This window comes from Maylandia zebra, linkage group LG5 (genome assembly GCF_041146795.1).
Source record: "Maylandia zebra isolate NMK-2024a linkage group LG5, Mzebra_GT3a, whole genome shotgun sequence".
Lineage (NCBI taxonomy): Eukaryota > Metazoa > Chordata > Actinopteri > Cichliformes > Cichlidae > Maylandia > Maylandia zebra.
The window spans coordinates 13,381,102-13,398,147 of record NC_135171.1 but is presented as its reverse complement, the minus strand read 5'-3'; the positions used below and the strand labels follow the sequence as shown (position 1 = coordinate 13,398,147).

The following is a 17,046-nucleotide window of genomic DNA, read 5'->3' as shown; positions in this document are numbered from 1 at the left end:
AACCACTGAATGGAATCAAATGGACTGTCCAGTCACAGAAAGAGCCAGAAAAATGGTTCACACACGCAACAGAGGACAGGCGAAATCGAGCCAAGATGTAATTAGTGTGTTACATAACGTTGGCGGTGACGCTGTCTACCAGGCACTGAGCTGGCCTGAGGCGCTTGTTGTGCACATCCCTGTCAACCTATCATCCTCATTTACACTGACCTCTTAATTACTCTAATGAAGCATCACAAAAACAGATTAACAATAAACAAACTATTTGTGCAAGCTAACCCATGAAGGTCGAATCAATAGAAAGACTTTCTGACCTCTTAAACCAGACTTTGGGTGTCACTGGATTTGTACTACTCCGCTAGGCCTCTATAGGATTAGTCATGGATTACATCAGTTTAGGCTTTAGTTGGAAATTAGATAAATACTGTGAATACATAAAACCATTGTTTGGAAGGCTTTACGGTCATAGGTGACTGCCAAAGCGAGTTCATGGCCTCCTGTTGTTTTACAGATAGACACCAGACATGGTGTTATAAAGTGAGAATTCAGGTACGGCAGCCAAGGCTACATCCCATTTCTTTCTCTTTCTAACTATGCTTCGATGTGCTCTATCCTCAGTGGCGGGTTTATATAACACCAATATATATAATAACCTAAATAGCACTGGGCACTGAGGTGTTATTTCGGGAGTATCTATAAAGTCATGATTAAACAAGACTGAGGAGCACAAACTATTGTACCTGTGTGTGAAGGAAGCATAAAACTGGGTTGACTGGACATCACTGCCTTTTATTCTACTGGTTTCAGTCCACTCCCAGCTTCTTTAATGCAATTTTATTACCCAAACCTCCCTGATTTGCTGAGGACAGCTGCCCACTGACTGAGTAAAGGCTCACACATGCCTCCACGCCCTTGGGCACAATTCACTGTTTACATTCACACATCTCTAAAAATAAGGATAAAAATCTGTGAGTCATCTGGAACAGACGCAAACTACCCGACTGGCCTCCCACTGCTCAGTCGGGCTGCACGTCTGTGTCACCCTAGACGACATCACTATGTGGAGGCATATGTGTCTGCTTATGTGTAGGTGAATACACCAGGGTGTAATTTATTCTGAAACTGAGGTCAGAAATCATGGATATGATGATACGTGATGTACTTTACAACCGCAGCAGTATGTGAAGGGAAAGTTAAACTAATTAATGGCTTTTTTTTTTGTTAAGTCTCTTTTTCGCCCTGCGACTGAAGAGGGAGTGTTGCTGCTTTTCATCAAGAAACAATTAACTGACATCCAAATGAATGAATTTAATTACAGCATGTTTACCAGCTGTAGAAAGCCAGTAACGTCGTTGGACAGTTATTAGCTGACAAATCAGGTAGGACTTCTAAGGCCTTACTTGGCAGTAAGTGGGTTTCTCATATTGGTCAAATATCCATACTGGCTGATTAAACATGGTGATGGATGATGTTTTTCTGTACCAGATGAAGTGTTCAAAGTCAGCCTGAAGAAGAGCTGAAAGACTTCAGTTATTTTATGTCATGAAGATTTTGATATTTGCAAAACTGCTATTTTAAACATAGGTAAGACATAATGTGCAGACAATTAAAATTCTCCTTACAGTATTGCGCAAAAGTATTGAGCCACCCTTCATTTCTTTATATTTTGCTTCAAAGGAGCCATGTATCCCATGTATTGACCTCCCCAGTGTCACGGGACCAAGTGGTCTGTACTGAACAGGACTCAGGTGCAGAAACCCAGAGCAGAGACAGCAGATGATGTAACAATGATTTATTAGGCTTAAGTGCAAGAAACGTAGCAAGGACAAAAAACCAATAAGACGTGGAGTTTAATGTGGCGTGGCCTGGGAAACGTGGCGAGGGAATGGGGCCTGAGATGCAGAGTGGAGCTGAGCAGGGAACAGTCACACTGAAGAGAGAAGACAGTGGAGTCAGGGAGGTAATGGAGGTAGCTCTGAAGTGGTAAGTTGTAAGAGTAGCAATTCTTACTTGCAGTAGGGCACATAGAGTGGCGTGGCAAGGTTGACCTGAGTCAAAATGTTTGCTTGGTATTCTGAGGTAGAGCGTGAGCCAAGGTGAATCCAGCAACTGCAGCACAAGAAAGTCTTGCTAGCAAGCTAAAACGCAGCAAGAACTTGAAGCATAAGGCCTGTTAACAACATGGGTTGATGACGAACTGGCAGTGAATGAACATCAACGTGTGGCTTAAATCCCTCTGGCTTGATTGCCTGCAATAGGCTCCAGGTGTGCAGGAGCTGGAGGAGTTGGCCCTGCCCAGGGGCGGATCCCAGGTAAGTTCAGGAGCCTTATGGAAATTCCTGCCACCCACCACAGACCATGACACCCAGAGCCTGGGCCTTAACATTACTGAAACAGTGTGAGGTCATCTTAATAGAGAACAGAGCAAAAATCAGCCAACATCTAAAGAAGAGCTTTGAGTGTTTTCCAAGGACCGTGGAGAACTATTACTACTTAGAGAAATGACCAAGAGAGTTCAAGCTGTGTTGAAGAATAAATGTGGTCGTTCCAAACATTGGACTGTACAAATTCACATTTCACTGCACCTCACATTCCTCTAGCAAAATATGAAGACACGAGGAGTGACTCAAGACTTTTGCACAATACTGTAAGCACCATTTTAATTATTGTTAGCAAAAGAAATGCCAGAAAATGTTTATTTTTGTATTTTTATTCTTTTCATTGAAAGAAATTGATTACATTTTTATGCCTTACAGCAAAAGCAAGTTTCACTTCCAAGTTTCATTTAAAATGTTTTTAAATGAAACAAAATTAGGAAAGCAGTGGTAGTTTATCCATTGCGTTATCTTAGGTTTTCCTAAAATGATCTAATATCCCTATACTTTTAATAGGCCTGTCTATATGATAAAAGTCCTGTGCATCATGAGGTGTATTGCATTTTAGGCCACCAAAATAATTTTGTTACCAAAGAACAGTCTTGATTCCAAATTTTTCTTTTTGCCACAAAAAAGTGCAGCAAAGTCTTTTTTGGTTTCATTAGAAATAATTATCATACATCTCAGCTTGAACTCATATTTATCTGTTTTATAAAGTTTAATCACTTGTAATTTGTTTGACTACACTGACAGGCTTTAATATTTACTTTATAGTTATTTCTGTTACAGAATTTAAAAAGTCAGTTAATGTGAAATTTGTGAGGTCTCATTTGTAAGCATTAAAACATAGTTCAACAAGGCACTGTTTGCCCTTCTGGGAGCTTTTTGCTTTTAGCCAAAGAGGAAATCTCGTCAGATTTACATTCACCAACTCCTGGGTCCAGCCCAGAGGATAGGTTTGACTTTGAGCACCTGAGCCTCTGGCAAGATGCAAATTTAAAATGCAAAACAGTGGGAAGAGTCTCTCTGCTGTGGCTTGAGGTTTCATGTAATACATAATTGAAGGCTGCAGACAGCCACCGTATCCTCCATGGAAGTGCACATTTACTGACTGACATTATAGTTTCATTTGCTTGAAATTTTCCTATTGCGTCTTTAGACTGCTGTTTTCCATGAATTTTTGATTCAGTTGTTTTCTATAGGAAAAAACCCCATGTAATACAAAAAATATATGCACACATACTTGTAATAACTTGTATTTAGTTTCCACATGACTGGCAGGAAAAAATTTAATTTGGATTTTAATAGAATTCAAAGTAGTGGGAAAACCAGAGACTGGTGGGAGGCTGTGTGGAATTTGCTTGTCCTCACCTCACTGTTAGCTCACAGCTCTGCGGTCATTATGTAACCACATGAACAAATATCTCTTTATCTTAGGGCAGATGAGCAGGCTCCCAGCCACCCTCCACTGTGTGTGTGTGTGTGTGTGTGTGTGTGTGTGTGTGTGTGTGTGTGTGTGTGTGTATATTTCCTGCTGAAAAACAAATCAAGTTATTGTTTATAGCAGGTCCACAGAGTCTGACTGATCAGACGGACAGCCGGCTGAAAGATTCAGTTGACATTGTGCTGTTATTTGAATCTACAGGTCAGTGCTCGTCACCATTAAATACCAATGAAGACTTCACAAAGTATAACAAAGTGATGACATTCGCACAGAAAATCAGCCCTAAATCAATGGATTTATGTGTGGAGGTTGTTTAATTATTCAATCAACAGTGAATTTTAAAAAAATCATGAACCACACACACACACACACACACACACACACACACACACACACACACACACACACACACACACTTTACATCAAGGCTATAGCAACACTGAGCTCTAGTGGTGAGAACTGATATTTTAAAGCAGGGATGTCAAACACAAGCCCCTAGGAAATGACGGAAATGTTCATGATTCTCGTGATCGATGGAAATTTAGGTTCAGGCAATATACAACCAGAACTTTTTCTATAATTATACACATCATGTGGAAAAAACAGAGACTGCTGAAAATGCCATTCTTTTTCTTACATTGAGATACATCTGGGACTTAATGTGTAGTTGCAGATCTTTACACTGACAGAAAGCGGAGTTTCCCTTGTCGTCCACTTAAGAACAAACTGGTCTGTATGATGTAGAAATTAATTAGCTCTCAGTTCACTGCTGATATCTTTCCTCCTTGCCATTGTGTTAACACACACCTGAATGATCCAGTGCAGGATACTGCCAAACCCCTACATTTATAGATGTTCTCACATTTGTTGTTCAAATAATTATTAAATGATAATCAGATTAGTCAGCTGATTTGATTGTTAATCGCTGGCTGCTACTTACCTTCTATTCCTAGCACTAAGCAGTAAGAGTGCAGTTAGTTTGTCACACACTGTTTCTGAACTTTAGATTCATTTTTACAAAATGACTAATGAAATGGCATAAGATGCAATGTTTTGTTGTTTGTCTGAGACTGAGTTTATTTAACGCCTGCCAAGGACCAACCAGGTGATGATTTTACTGTGTCAATTATTATGCATAAAAGCTTAAAACTGAAGCAATGTGTGCTTTTTTGAAATCTAATTATACTGAAGAATAGGGAAAGTGGGGCCATACCAAATCTACCAGGAGAACATCTTCTTAAATATCTTCTCAAATACCTAAGCTGGGCAACACTGGGGTGGGGCTATTTGGGGGTCTGTGTGCTTCTAGAAGTTCAGGGTAACCAGGAGGATTTATTTCTGTAATTATGAGGCATCGATATAAGAGGTAAATACAAATATGTTTTTAATGCCGTCAGCACTGAAACACACGTCGAGCACTACTGATAGTAAAACTTATTTGGAAACTACATTTATTGGTGGAAACCAATGAGGGCAGCAAAGCACCTTTCAGCTTGTCGTCTTCTCAACCGAAGAAGGAAATGACGCTCGATGGAGGTTGGGGCGCCCCCTGTAGGGTAGGAGGACTTTGTGATATAGCTGCTAGAATATAAATGTTAAAAAATTAAAATCACGCATTTTCCGAGTTAATATTGTTGGTTTATCAGCTCTGGCAACGTGTCTTCACAGACCGAGCTGTGGACGGCCTGCAGCGGGCTTCGTGTCGGCTCTGCTGGGCTCGGAGCAGTGACGTGGGGTAGCGGCTTGTCTGGTGACGTGTCTCTACGGCTCGCTCTTTTCTCACGGAGCGGCTGATGGAGCCACACTGAAATTGCACAGCACTCAAACGGATACCAGTAACACGGCAGGAGTCGGACTAAGGACACCATGGGAAGTACGTGTTATGTTTTCTTGTGTATATGCTTGTTTTTGGTGCCCTAAAATACCTGCTATATTTTTCCTTTTTAAAATCTCGAACATTAAAGGGCACTCGGCGCTCGTCGGAGAAGCTAATTGGCTAACCTTGGCCAGGTTATGTGGCACTTGGAGCTAGCTCATAACGGGAGAAGGTTCACAGCCTAGTTATTTTTCGATTGGATTAAGTACCATTGTAGGGATTTATATCACGCTGGGATGCCTCTTGTGTGTCTCTTTGAGCTGTGTGTCAACTCTTCATCTTAGAAAATGATGGATAACTTGTTCTGTGATTGAACGCCAGTTAGCATCACGCTAAATGAACTAACCATGTACAGCACAGAGGTCTTTACTTTCCCTTCACTTTTATAATGTAACTGGCTTTTAAGTCCAGTTTGACTTTCTGTGCGGCTGGGGAGCAAAAAAAAGAAAGAAAGAACCGAAGCGTGTGTGAAATCACTTTCTGTCATAGTCAGTTTCATTGATTAATAGATCGGATCAAGGTGACAAAACATTAGGCAGCTCCACCGTAAGCGGTCTAAAAGTGAGCACACACCTAATATTAGTAACTCCCAGCTGTGCTTACCTTTCTACATCCTCGTTGTTGCATTTTAGCGTGATGACGAGACTGGCTTGTTTGGTTTTGCTGCCAGCTGTTTAGCTGCTGGTTAGTGATGACGTAGCATCAAAGTAGATCTGGCTAAAGAGGAACAAAAGCTCAGATGTTGTCGATACTCATTGTAGAGCTGCTTGATGTGTTGTTTGGTGTAAATGCATATACATTTCTTAACTCGTCATTCTCTTTTTAGTCAAATTTTTGGAGGTCATCAAGCCGTTCTGTGCAGTCCTGCCAGAAATCCAGAAACCAGAAAGAAAGGTAAGCTTTGAGCTTTAGTTTAGTACATTAGTACACAGTGGTGATGATTTACACCATGAATGAATGCGAACAACAGCTTATCATCTCCTCTGTTTTTCCTCTTTTTTTAATTTTTTTTTTTTAAACCTTGCAGATTCAGTTTAGAGAAAAAGTACTATGGACCGCCATCACATTATTCATCTTTTTGGTGTGCTGCCAGGTTGGTATCTGTCAGTGACAGTCTTCCTACTGGTTGTGCTTTTGGTCATAGTGCTTTGTTGCATAATTTTTTTCTCTTTTTTTTTGTTCTTGTAGATCCCACTCTTTGGCATCATGTCATCAGATTCAGCAGATCCCTTCTACTGGATGAGAGTAATCCTGGCCTCCAACCGAGGTGTTTACTTATATTTAATTGGTTTCAAAAGAACTTTGCATTTTGCGTTCTTTGTGACTTTGCCAAGGAGAAATAATCTAATCCCACTGTCTTGTCATGCAGGACGTAATCTTTTATCACGTGTCGTAAGTCAAAGGTCAAAAGTTGTTTTGTGTTTGTGACGCTGACTGTGTTCTTCAGGTACTCTGATGGAGCTGGGTATCTCACCCATTGTCACCTCAGGCCTCATTATGCAGCTGCTGGCTGGTGCCAAGATCATTGAGGTGGGAGACACTCCTAAGGACAGAGCCCTCTTCAACGGAGCTCAGAAATGTAGGTGTTATTATTACTCATCAGACAGTTGCTATTTTCAGAAGCTGTCACGTACCTTTTTGAAGCTTTAAAGATGTCTTTGATACTCTGATGCTTGCACTTTCATAACAGCTCTCATTTCAGTTGTGCCTGTTTCACATTTTTTGATGTACTTTTGCAGTGTTTGGAATGATCATCACCATTGGACAGGCTATTGTGTATGTCATGACTGGCATGTATGGAGATCCTTCAGAGATGGGTGCTGGGATATGCTTGCTCATCATCATCCAGGTTAATATAAATTACAACTGCTAACACCATATGAAAAAAATGATTTAAACTTTTTAACCTACCTACAAAATGAGCATTTGTCAAGAAGAGCGTTAAACTCCTGCCTTTGTCTCCAGCTCTTTGTTGCAGGTCTGATTGTCTTACTACTGGACGAGCTGCTGCAGAAGGGTTATGGCCTGGGATCTGGTATTTCTCTCTTCATTGCAACCAATATCTGTGAGACCATCGTCTGGAAGGCCTTCAGCCCCACGACTGTCAACACTGGCAGAGGTATTGGCACTAAGAAACAAAAGGCTTTAAAGCTGAGTGATTGCAGAGCGAGGTGTATCTATATTACACTCACTTAATCTGTGGGTCTTTCCCAGGTACTGAGTTTGAGGGAGCCATCATCGCTCTTTTCCATCTGCTGGCCACCCGTACAGACAAAGTGCGTGCTCTAAGAGAAGCCTTCTACAGGCAGAACCTGCCCAACCTCATGAACCTCATCGCCACTGTCTTTGTGTTTGCAGTGGTCATATACTTCCAGGTGACTTACTGTTTATCTCACCTGATTTTTATTCGACTCTGAGGAATATGCATTGTATTAAATCAAATGTTTCTTCATCAGGGCTTCAGGGTTGACCTGCCCATCAAGTCAGCACGCTACCGTGGCCAATACAACACCTACCCCATTAAATTGTTCTACACCTCCAACATCCCCATCATCCTCCAGTCTGCCCTGGTCTCCAATCTGTATGTGATTTCTCAGATGCTCTCAACACGTTTCAGTGGCAACTTCCTGGTCAACCTCCTGGGAACCTGGTCTGTAAGTACATTTAGTCCAAGTCATGGCAGCATAGATATGAAGCAGGCGACTTAAATGTTGCTTTATTAAGAGGAGCCATGGCTCATCTCCACCCTATTCAGTACAAATACAATATTTGTGTTTAGGACACTTCGAGTGGAGGACCAGCTCGTGCCTACCCAGTGGGCGGTCTGTGCTACTACCTTTCTCCACCTGAATCATTTGGTTCGGTTCTAGACGACCCCGTTCACGCCGTCATCTACATTGTGTTCATGCTCGGCTCCTGTGCCTTCTTCTCCAAGACCTGGATCGAGGTCTCAGGATCCTCTGCCAAAGATGTAAGTGTGTCTTCGTGCAAACATGTAGGGTTTTCATTATGTCAGAGTCATGTATTAAATATGTCCACCAATTTTTATTTTGTGCATCTCAGGTGGCGAAGCAGCTCAAGGAGCAGCAGATGGTAATGAGAGGACACAGAGAGACCTCCATGGTGCACGAACTTAACAGGTACACACAAAAAAAGACTTGGAAATGTGCTCTTAGGTTTAATGTTTGCAGAATATTTAAGTCTTTATTTCTGTCCAATTTCTATCTGCAGGTACATCCCCACAGCTGCTGCATTTGGTGGGCTCTGTATAGGAGGGCTCTCAGTCATGGCAGACTTCCTGGGTGCCATCGGCTCAGGTACAGGAATCCTGCTGGCTGTGACCATCATCTACCAGTACTTCGAGATCTTCGTGAAGGAGCAGAGTGAAGTTGGCAGCATGTCAGCGCTGCTCTTCTAGAAAACACTAATTTTTTTTTTTTGCGACAGACACAAAAGAATCCACCCCTATCAATGTTTTTTTTTATTTTTTATGTTGCAATATGTACAATCAGTCTGTTTTGCAGCTGGAAGGCGTCAATTTTATGCCATCGTCTTTGCGCTCCACCACACTGCTCCTGCATTTCAATGCTGAGAAAACCTTTGGCTACGTCCAGGGTTGAGCATGGTTTTGTGTGTCTTTATTTCCTTTTTTTTTTTTTTTTTTTTGTCCCAGTAGCAGTTACCCATCTCTCTGCAGGCTGCCTGAATCCCCACTGACTGTCTTATCAGCTAAAGAAGACCTTAAAAAAAAAGTTTGAGGTGCTGTCTTTGAATGACCTCAGGCATTGATCATTGCAGCATGTTCAAGGAACACTAACACAGCATGTTGATGCTTATTTCAAGCTGAAAGCACTGTGCCTGGATATATCAGGGGGAACTGAAAGAAAGCCACCTTGTTCATCACCTAGCAATCATTTTGAGGTTTCTAGGAGCCTATAGTAGGATATGGAAAGTACAGATAAGATATGTTTGTACTCCTGATAAGGTTTCTGGTAATCTCATACAGTTTACCTTTGCTTTGATTTTAAATCTCATGGACTATGTTTATATTCACTCTGGTCTGATGTAAGGCGCAGTGGTTGTCCTCTTGTCTCTGGGTCCTCAAAGGAAAGTGTTTGTCTGTGTTGTCATGCTCTTTTTATTCCCAGACTGAATCGCTGCACAAAACTGCCGAGATGGTCGGGATGAGGGTGGGTTTGATAGGGATGGAAAAAGGGGTCTCATTTTTGTTTTTACTTTATGTAACAGACATAATTGTGTTATTAAAAAAAACAGGATTTGTTTTCCAATACACTTGGAAATTGTTTTGATTTTTGTTGTTGTTGTTGTTTTTATTTACAGTAGCAACTATTCTTGCCACATGTTATTGATACAGCAACCAACACGTAGATAATGAGTTACTATTTAGTTAAAAGTTTATATCTAGAGTAGGGCATTATTGGGTGCTGTAACTGTGACTTCCTGTAGAGGTCACTGTCGTTTGAGATACCTGCTCCACATTTGAGTTAAACTGGCAATGTGGCTAACTTAGAGAGAGAGCCACACACTGTTGTATGCACACCCACAGCCAATCTCGAGTTAACAGTTACCCTAACAAGCGTGTTTGTGGACTGTGGGAGGAAAGTAAAACCCACAGAGGTGCGGGGAGTCCTCAGCTGAACACATACTTTAAACCCTCTGGGCTTGTTCAAAATCACCCTTTCAGCTTGTTCGTGGCCAAAAGTGGCCACCAAAAGATTAGGTCTGTAATTTTTATTATTTTATGGGTTTTTTTGCCATTTTTTCTGCATAAAGCTTTTAACTAACTTCAGTTCTTTTCATAAATATAAAAGAATTTTTAATTTTTAAATTTAAATAACCCTTTAAACACCAGTTTGTCCACTGCACTAGCTGGAAGACAACCTCAAATCTCACAATTTTATATACAGTGGGACAAAAAAGTATTTAGTCAGCCACCGATTGTGCAAGTTCCCCCACCTAAAATGATGACAGAGGTCAGTAATTTGCACCAGAGGTACACTTCAACTGTGAGAGACAGAATGTGGAAAAAAAATCCATGAATCCACATGGTAGGATTTGTAAAGAATTTATTCGTAAATCAGGGTGGAAAATAAGTATTTGGTCACCTCAAACAAGGAAAATCTCTGGCTCTCACAGACCTGTAACGTCTTCTGTAAGAAGCTTTTCTGTCCCCCACTCGTTACCTGTATGAATGGCACCTGTTTGAACTCATCATCTGTATAAAAGACACCTGTCCACAGCCTCAAACAGTCAGACTCCAAACTCCGCCATGGCCAAGACCAAAGAGCTTTCGAAGGACACCAGGAAAAGTATTGTAGACCTGCACCAGACTGGGAAGAGTGAATCTACAATAGGCAAGCAGCTTGGTGTGAAAAAATCAACTGTGGGAGCAATCATCAGAAAATGGAAGACATACAAGACCACTGATAATCTCCCTCGATCTGGGGCTCCACGCAAGATCTCATCCCGTGGGGTCAAAATGATCATGAGAACGGTGAGCAAAGATCCCAGAACCACACGGGGGGACCTGGTGAATGACCTGCAGAGAGCTGGGACCAAAGTAACAAAGGTCACCATCAGTAACACACTACAACGGCAGGGAATCAAATCCCGCAGTGCCAGACGTGTTCCGCTGCTGAAGCCAGTGCATGTCCAGGCCCGTCTGAAGTTTGCCAGAGAGCACATGGATGATACAGCAGAGGATTGGGAGAATGTCATGTGGTCAGATGAAACCAAAGTAGAACTTTTTGGTATAAAATCAACTCGTCGTGTTTGGAGGAAGAAGAATACTGAGTTGCATCCCAAGAACACCATACCTACTGTGAAGCATGGGGGTGGAAACATCATGCTATGGGGCTGTTTTTCTGCCAAGGGGACAGGACGACTGATCCGTGTTAAGGACAGAATGAATGGGGCCATGTATCGTGAGATTTTGAGCCAAAACCTCCTTCCATCAGTGAGAACTTTGAAGATGAAACGAGGCTGGGTCTTCCAACATGACAATGATCCAAAACACACCGCCCGGGCAACAAAGGAGTGGCTCCGTAAGAAGCATTTGAAAGTCCTGGAGTGGCCTAGCCAGTCTCCAGACCTCAACCCCATAGAAAATCTGTGGCGGGAGTTGAAAGTCTGTGTTGCTCGGCGACAGCCCCAAAACATCACTGCTCTCGAGAAGATCTGCATGGAGGAATGGGCCAAAATACCAGCTACTGTGTGTGCAAACCTGGTAAAGACCTATAGTAAACGTTTGACCTCTGTTATTGCCAACAAAGGTTATGTTACAAAGTATTGAGTTGTATTTTTGTTATTGACCAAATACTTATTTTCCACCCTGATTTACGAATAAATTCTTTACAAATCCTACCATGTGGATTCATGGATTTTTTTTTCACATTCTGTCTCTCACAGTTGAAGTGTAGCTCTGGTGCAAATTACTGACCTCTGTCATCATTTTAGGTGGGGGAACTTGCACAATCGGTGGCTGACTAAATACTTTTTTGCCCCATTGTAATTGCATTGCTACTGAGATTTCTTGTATTATTAATAGTAGAGTCTGGGGCATGTAATTGATTCACATCAACATTGATTATAATGCATTGTTATTTTTGTGCAGGGAGAGCAAAAACATAAAAACTCCCTCTCAGCTTGTTCGTGGCCAAAAATGGCCACCCCTTGTTTACATTTACAAAATGCTATAAAATTCCTATTTAATAAGAAAAATTTCCACTTTTTTTGACTTGATTTTTTTTAGATTAGCATCAGTGCTGTTCATGAAAATCAAAATTTCATTCAAATTCAGAATTTTAACCCTTTAAATACCAGTTAGATCACATAATCCTAGGAACTCATAAATGGAAAAAATCATAAAACCACAATTCTTTTCCAAATAAAACATGCCATCTGATTTATTTTCTAACCATGGTGGAGGTTAGATGTATAGCAATAATTAAAAGTATCAATGAGTTTTATGCATCTTTGTTTTTTTGTGCAGTAACAGAAAACCAAAAAAACTCCCTCTCAGCTTGTTCGTGGCCAAATATGGCCACCCCCTGTTTATGTTTACAAAATACTATAAAATTAATATATATTAAAACATTTTTCTACTTTCGTTGACTTGATTTTTTAAATTAGCACCAGTCCTAGTCATGAAAACCAAAATATAATTCAAATTCAGATATTATACCCTTTGAATACCAGTCAGATTATGTATTATTATAGTAAAAATAGTAATAAAGTATAGTAATAGTAATAAAGTTCACATTTTTAGCATATGAATGGTGAAACCCAATATTTCTTTTTATCATCATTGCAGGTCAGTAACAGTAACAATGATTTATTTTTACTTTTTTTTAGGGGGTGGGGGGGTGGGGGTTGAATGAATGGCCAAAAAGAAAATCACAAATGGTGTGTTAGTGGCCAGAAAGGCAGTTTAATGACCAAATAACCACTGAAATGACCAATAAAATGATCAAAATTTATATTCCAGTGTGTGCTTCTGTGTGCATCCTCATTAGCAGCAAGATGTGCTAACCACATTAGAGTGGTTTTTGTGGGCACACTTTCTACACCTGGTGCAAAGGGATGCTGTTCCAATCCTGGAGGTGCGCCTTTTGCACCTTCTTCTCATTTCGTTGGTGGGGTGTGGGTCACACTCTGGTTCAGACTACTGTATCTTGAGATCAATGGCAGAAGTGGCTGAGAATTAAGGAGAAGGGTGTCCTGCAATTGTTGAGGTCACCAGCATGTGTCCCAGCTCTCCCAGGATCACTCTTCATTTGTAGGTTGTAGAGGACTCCCCCACTTCAGTAAAGTTGTTTCCGGCGGGACAAAGGCATCGTATCCCAAGACATCCAGGAGATTGGAGAAAAAGCCATCAGCCATCAGTTAGTTTTCTTTCTACAACTCGAGGTGCCAACATCCTCTCTAAGTTATCCAAGCAATATTTATGCCTATTGTAGTCCAGGATTGCTTCTTGCTTTCACGCATCCTTTATTCCCCATCACTGACTGCTGGTTCCTTGTGTGTTGCTGTCAAAAGAAGCACATTCCTCCGTTGCTTTGGCATGTGGGATATCGCCGTGGTAGTTTTGGTGAAGCCAAAGACAGACAACAAAATCTTCCTCTGTTGCAACTGGAGGAGCTGGGGAGGAAGCTCTGGGTTGTTTCCCCTGTGCCAGTTTTCATCTGAGGGGTTCCTCTGCCAAGGTGACCAAAGGAAAGACGTTGTCCTCGGAGCTCCTCCGTCAGTTGGAGTCTGAACCCTATGTCTTTTTTTTTACTTCCTGAGAACTTCCAGCGTTGTCATCCAACATGCTATGTATTGCTTTATTCTGGTGTAGGCTTTATCTCTACTTCACCTATAATCATCCAATCCTCACACCTTGGCCTCCCGTGCAGGTTTGTAAGGGTGCAAAGGAGCTAAAAGATCTCCTTTGTTATAAAAAAAGTCAAAAGTAGATCTCAGGCTGCTAATGCAGGAAACTGCATACAGGGTGAGCCCTGGTTTGATACCAGTGGGTACTGGATTGTAGAGCAGTCTCTCTTCAGTAGTGGGACCCACATCGTTTTCCTTTCATGAGGGATCCACTCAGTCACCGGCTCCTCGGTCTCAGAAAATGCTCCTATGTTCTTTTCCATCAGCTGCTCGGCCTCCACCTCCATGCCCCCAACCCCAATCCTCCCCCAAAGAAGAGGATCCAGGCAATGGCTAGTACTCAACATCAGTGGTGATGCTGTCAGCCTCTTTGGAGATTGTCCCCTCATCTTCTGGAGAGGAACTTACTTCATCTTGGGCTGATGTCTTTTCTTCAAGGGCAGCTTGCTGTCCTTGCTCTCTGACCAGATCATACAGAAGTAGTGATGACCTTCTTGCCATATTGCCAGAATAAATGATCTGGAAGCTGTTAGGCTTACTTACAGCAGTAGCACTGTCTGCACCTGCATAAACTCCAGGACACGTTTACAAACAGTGTTTGTTGTTGTTTGCGCTGCAGCTGCAGGTTTGAACTCTGCAAAATGTCCTGTGATTGGGGTTTTTTTTGTTTTTGTTTTTGTTTCTAGAGTTAATATTTTGGGTATGGTATCTTTTTATGAAAAATACAAGAGTAAAAGTGCTTTTAACAGGTGCTTCAAAGCTAAATTTGACTGGGAACCTCAAAGCTCAATAGCCTGCATCCACAGAAATTCACTGCAGCCTATGTAATGTTTGATGTGTCATTATTTATTCCAGTCTATCTTGCAAATACATGTTTGTGCTGCAATGTCATGCACAAACACAAACTATTAGATCCTTAAGATCAAACCTATGTCAAAATTGTTTCATTATTTTGGTCCATTGGAGTGTGGTAAGCCATCAAAGGCTGCTACTAGAAACTCAGAATATTACATGAAATTGCTTGCTTGGCCAAAAATGGGTAAATGATGTAATTTGGTAAAAAAAAACATTAAAAACTATAATTTTCATGTGTTGAGTTTAGAATGAAAGCAATTTTACCTAAATCGCATGATATAGTACTGTCAATAACAAGGAATCAAAAAAGGTGGTTATAATGGGTTTCAATTGGCCAAAAATGGCCACGATAGAGTCAAGAGGAACAATTTGGTGTATAGTGAATATTGTTGATATTGTTAAGGAGCTGATGTTGAAAAGTAAAAAATCTGAAAAAAATACACACCTTTGGAAAGTTTCATTCCACTGGCATTAACAGAACGAAAATGGTTGAAAAAACTTTCAAAAGTGAAGTGGCCACAAATGGCCAGGATAGAGCCCAGAGGGATCAAGCTGACTCTTACTTGTAAGTGTCCCCTTTATACCCTCAATCATAAATATTTCTCAGTAAAATAGCATATATTTAAGAGATATTTAAGTTAAAATTTTGTAATTGCAGACCCAAAAAATTAAGGCCCCACTTACCAATGAAAATGCATAATGTGGACTATAATTCCATAAGGAAGTTGGAATCTTTAAGTTATCAGCCTTTTTCAGAAAATGAATTTGGTTCTTCCATCCAAAATCTAACAGAGCTCTATCTGTAGTTTTACATATACAAGGGTCAACATGCAGAGATTTTGCGATGAATGTTAGTCTTGAGATTCAGACTTTGAAAGCAGAATTCGTCCTTTTAATGACAAATCTTGTAGAAACCATGAGTTTAATCTTCTTCTTCTTCTTTTTTAAACTTTTTCTATTATGGGATTGAAGTTATTGAAACATTGCTGTGATTCATTAAGTTCAATATTAAGTTTTTCACAGGGATATGTGAGATAGAGTCAGTATTACAATCCTTCGTCCTAAGTCACATTTTCTTAAGCTTAAGAAAAAGACCAGAAGCTTTAGACAATGATTTTAACAAAAGAAATCTGTGAGTTATATTTAAAAAAACAAAAAAACAAAAACAATGTTGTGTTATTAGCAAGCTGACTAATGAAAATTGTCATTTTAGTGATATAAATGCCCTGTAAGTTGCTAGATTTTATATGAGACCACAGTAGCTGAGCAACAAGAAGAAAAAGTTATGATGAAATCAAATTGAATGAAATTATGATGTCTGGTGCCAAATTACACATCATATTAACTGTAATACAGCAGTTGGCATTGTTACATAACACTCTAACCGCGTTGCAAAAAAAAGTCTCCAAAACCATGCTTTTTAAATAAATGGTGTAAAAACTGGTGTATACCTGTGTCAAAGGCCTATCTAAAAATTTAAAAACAGAATATAGCCATTATCTGGAAGTATGAGTAATCCAATAGATCCAAGGCAGTCTGATATTACTGGAAATATGTTTGTTAGGTAAAAAGCCAGGTTGCTCTTCATCAGTTATTGGTTATAATACCAATGAGATTTTCTGTCCAAAGTCAAGAGCCAAAATTTTGTAATCATTATTTGATAAGCGCATCGGACACCAGCTGTCAATTAAACGCAAATCTTTTTTTAGGTTTGGGAATTAGAGTAAACACTCCTTGAGTCATACTCCAGGGTTATGCACCAACTGATATGCGTTCATTAAACCGTTGCAATAAAAAAGGGAGCTCACTGGGGAGCAAATAATTTATAGAATGAGATGAAAGGCCACCTGTCCCCGGTGATGTATTATTTTCAGCCGTCTTACACAGTCTATGATTTCTTTAAGTGATAACGGAGCGCCACATAATTCCTTATCTTCCCGCTCAAGTTTGGGAGTGTTTTGTAAAGAGTTTAGAAAAGCCAGAGCATCACTCTCACACTATTTTGATGTATAAAGTTTTTTTTTATATAATAAAATGAACAGAAATTAGATATAATTTTCGGGTTATCAGTTCAACTTCTTCTATTCTTAAACGAGTAACTG

At 40.4% G+C, this 17,046-nt stretch overlaps 1 protein-coding gene across 1 annotated transcript; it reads left to right on the top strand.

The window, feature by feature from the left end:
* The first annotated feature begins 5,538 nt into the window (after nt 1-5,538).
* LOC101467346 (protein transport protein Sec61 subunit alpha-like 1) lies at nt 5,539-10,005 on the top strand. Its single transcript, XM_004545341.5, has 12 exons — nt 5,539-5,692; nt 6,522-6,589; nt 6,723-6,788; nt 6,884-6,962; nt 7,143-7,274; nt 7,435-7,544; nt 7,661-7,814; nt 7,910-8,070; nt 8,152-8,349; nt 8,475-8,666; nt 8,759-8,835; nt 8,927-10,005. The coding sequence occupies exons 1-12, from the start codon at nt 5,686-5,688 to the stop codon at nt 9,111-9,113; spliced, it is 1,431 nt and encodes a 476-aa protein (XP_004545398.1). The 5' UTR covers nt 5,539-5,685; the 3' UTR covers nt 9,114-10,005.
* Nucleotides 10,006-17,046: the final 7,041 nt, after the last annotated feature.

Coding starts and splice junctions, on each gene's coding strand:
- LOC101467346 (XM_004545341.5), top strand. Junction 6,963..7,142: donor AATCCTGGCCTCCAACCGAG/GTGTTTACTTAT, acceptor TGTGTTCTTCAG/GTACTCTGATGGAGCTGGGT. Junction 8,836..8,926: donor ATGGTGCACGAACTTAACAG/GTACACACAAAA, acceptor TTCTATCTGCAG/GTACATCCCCACAGCTGCTG.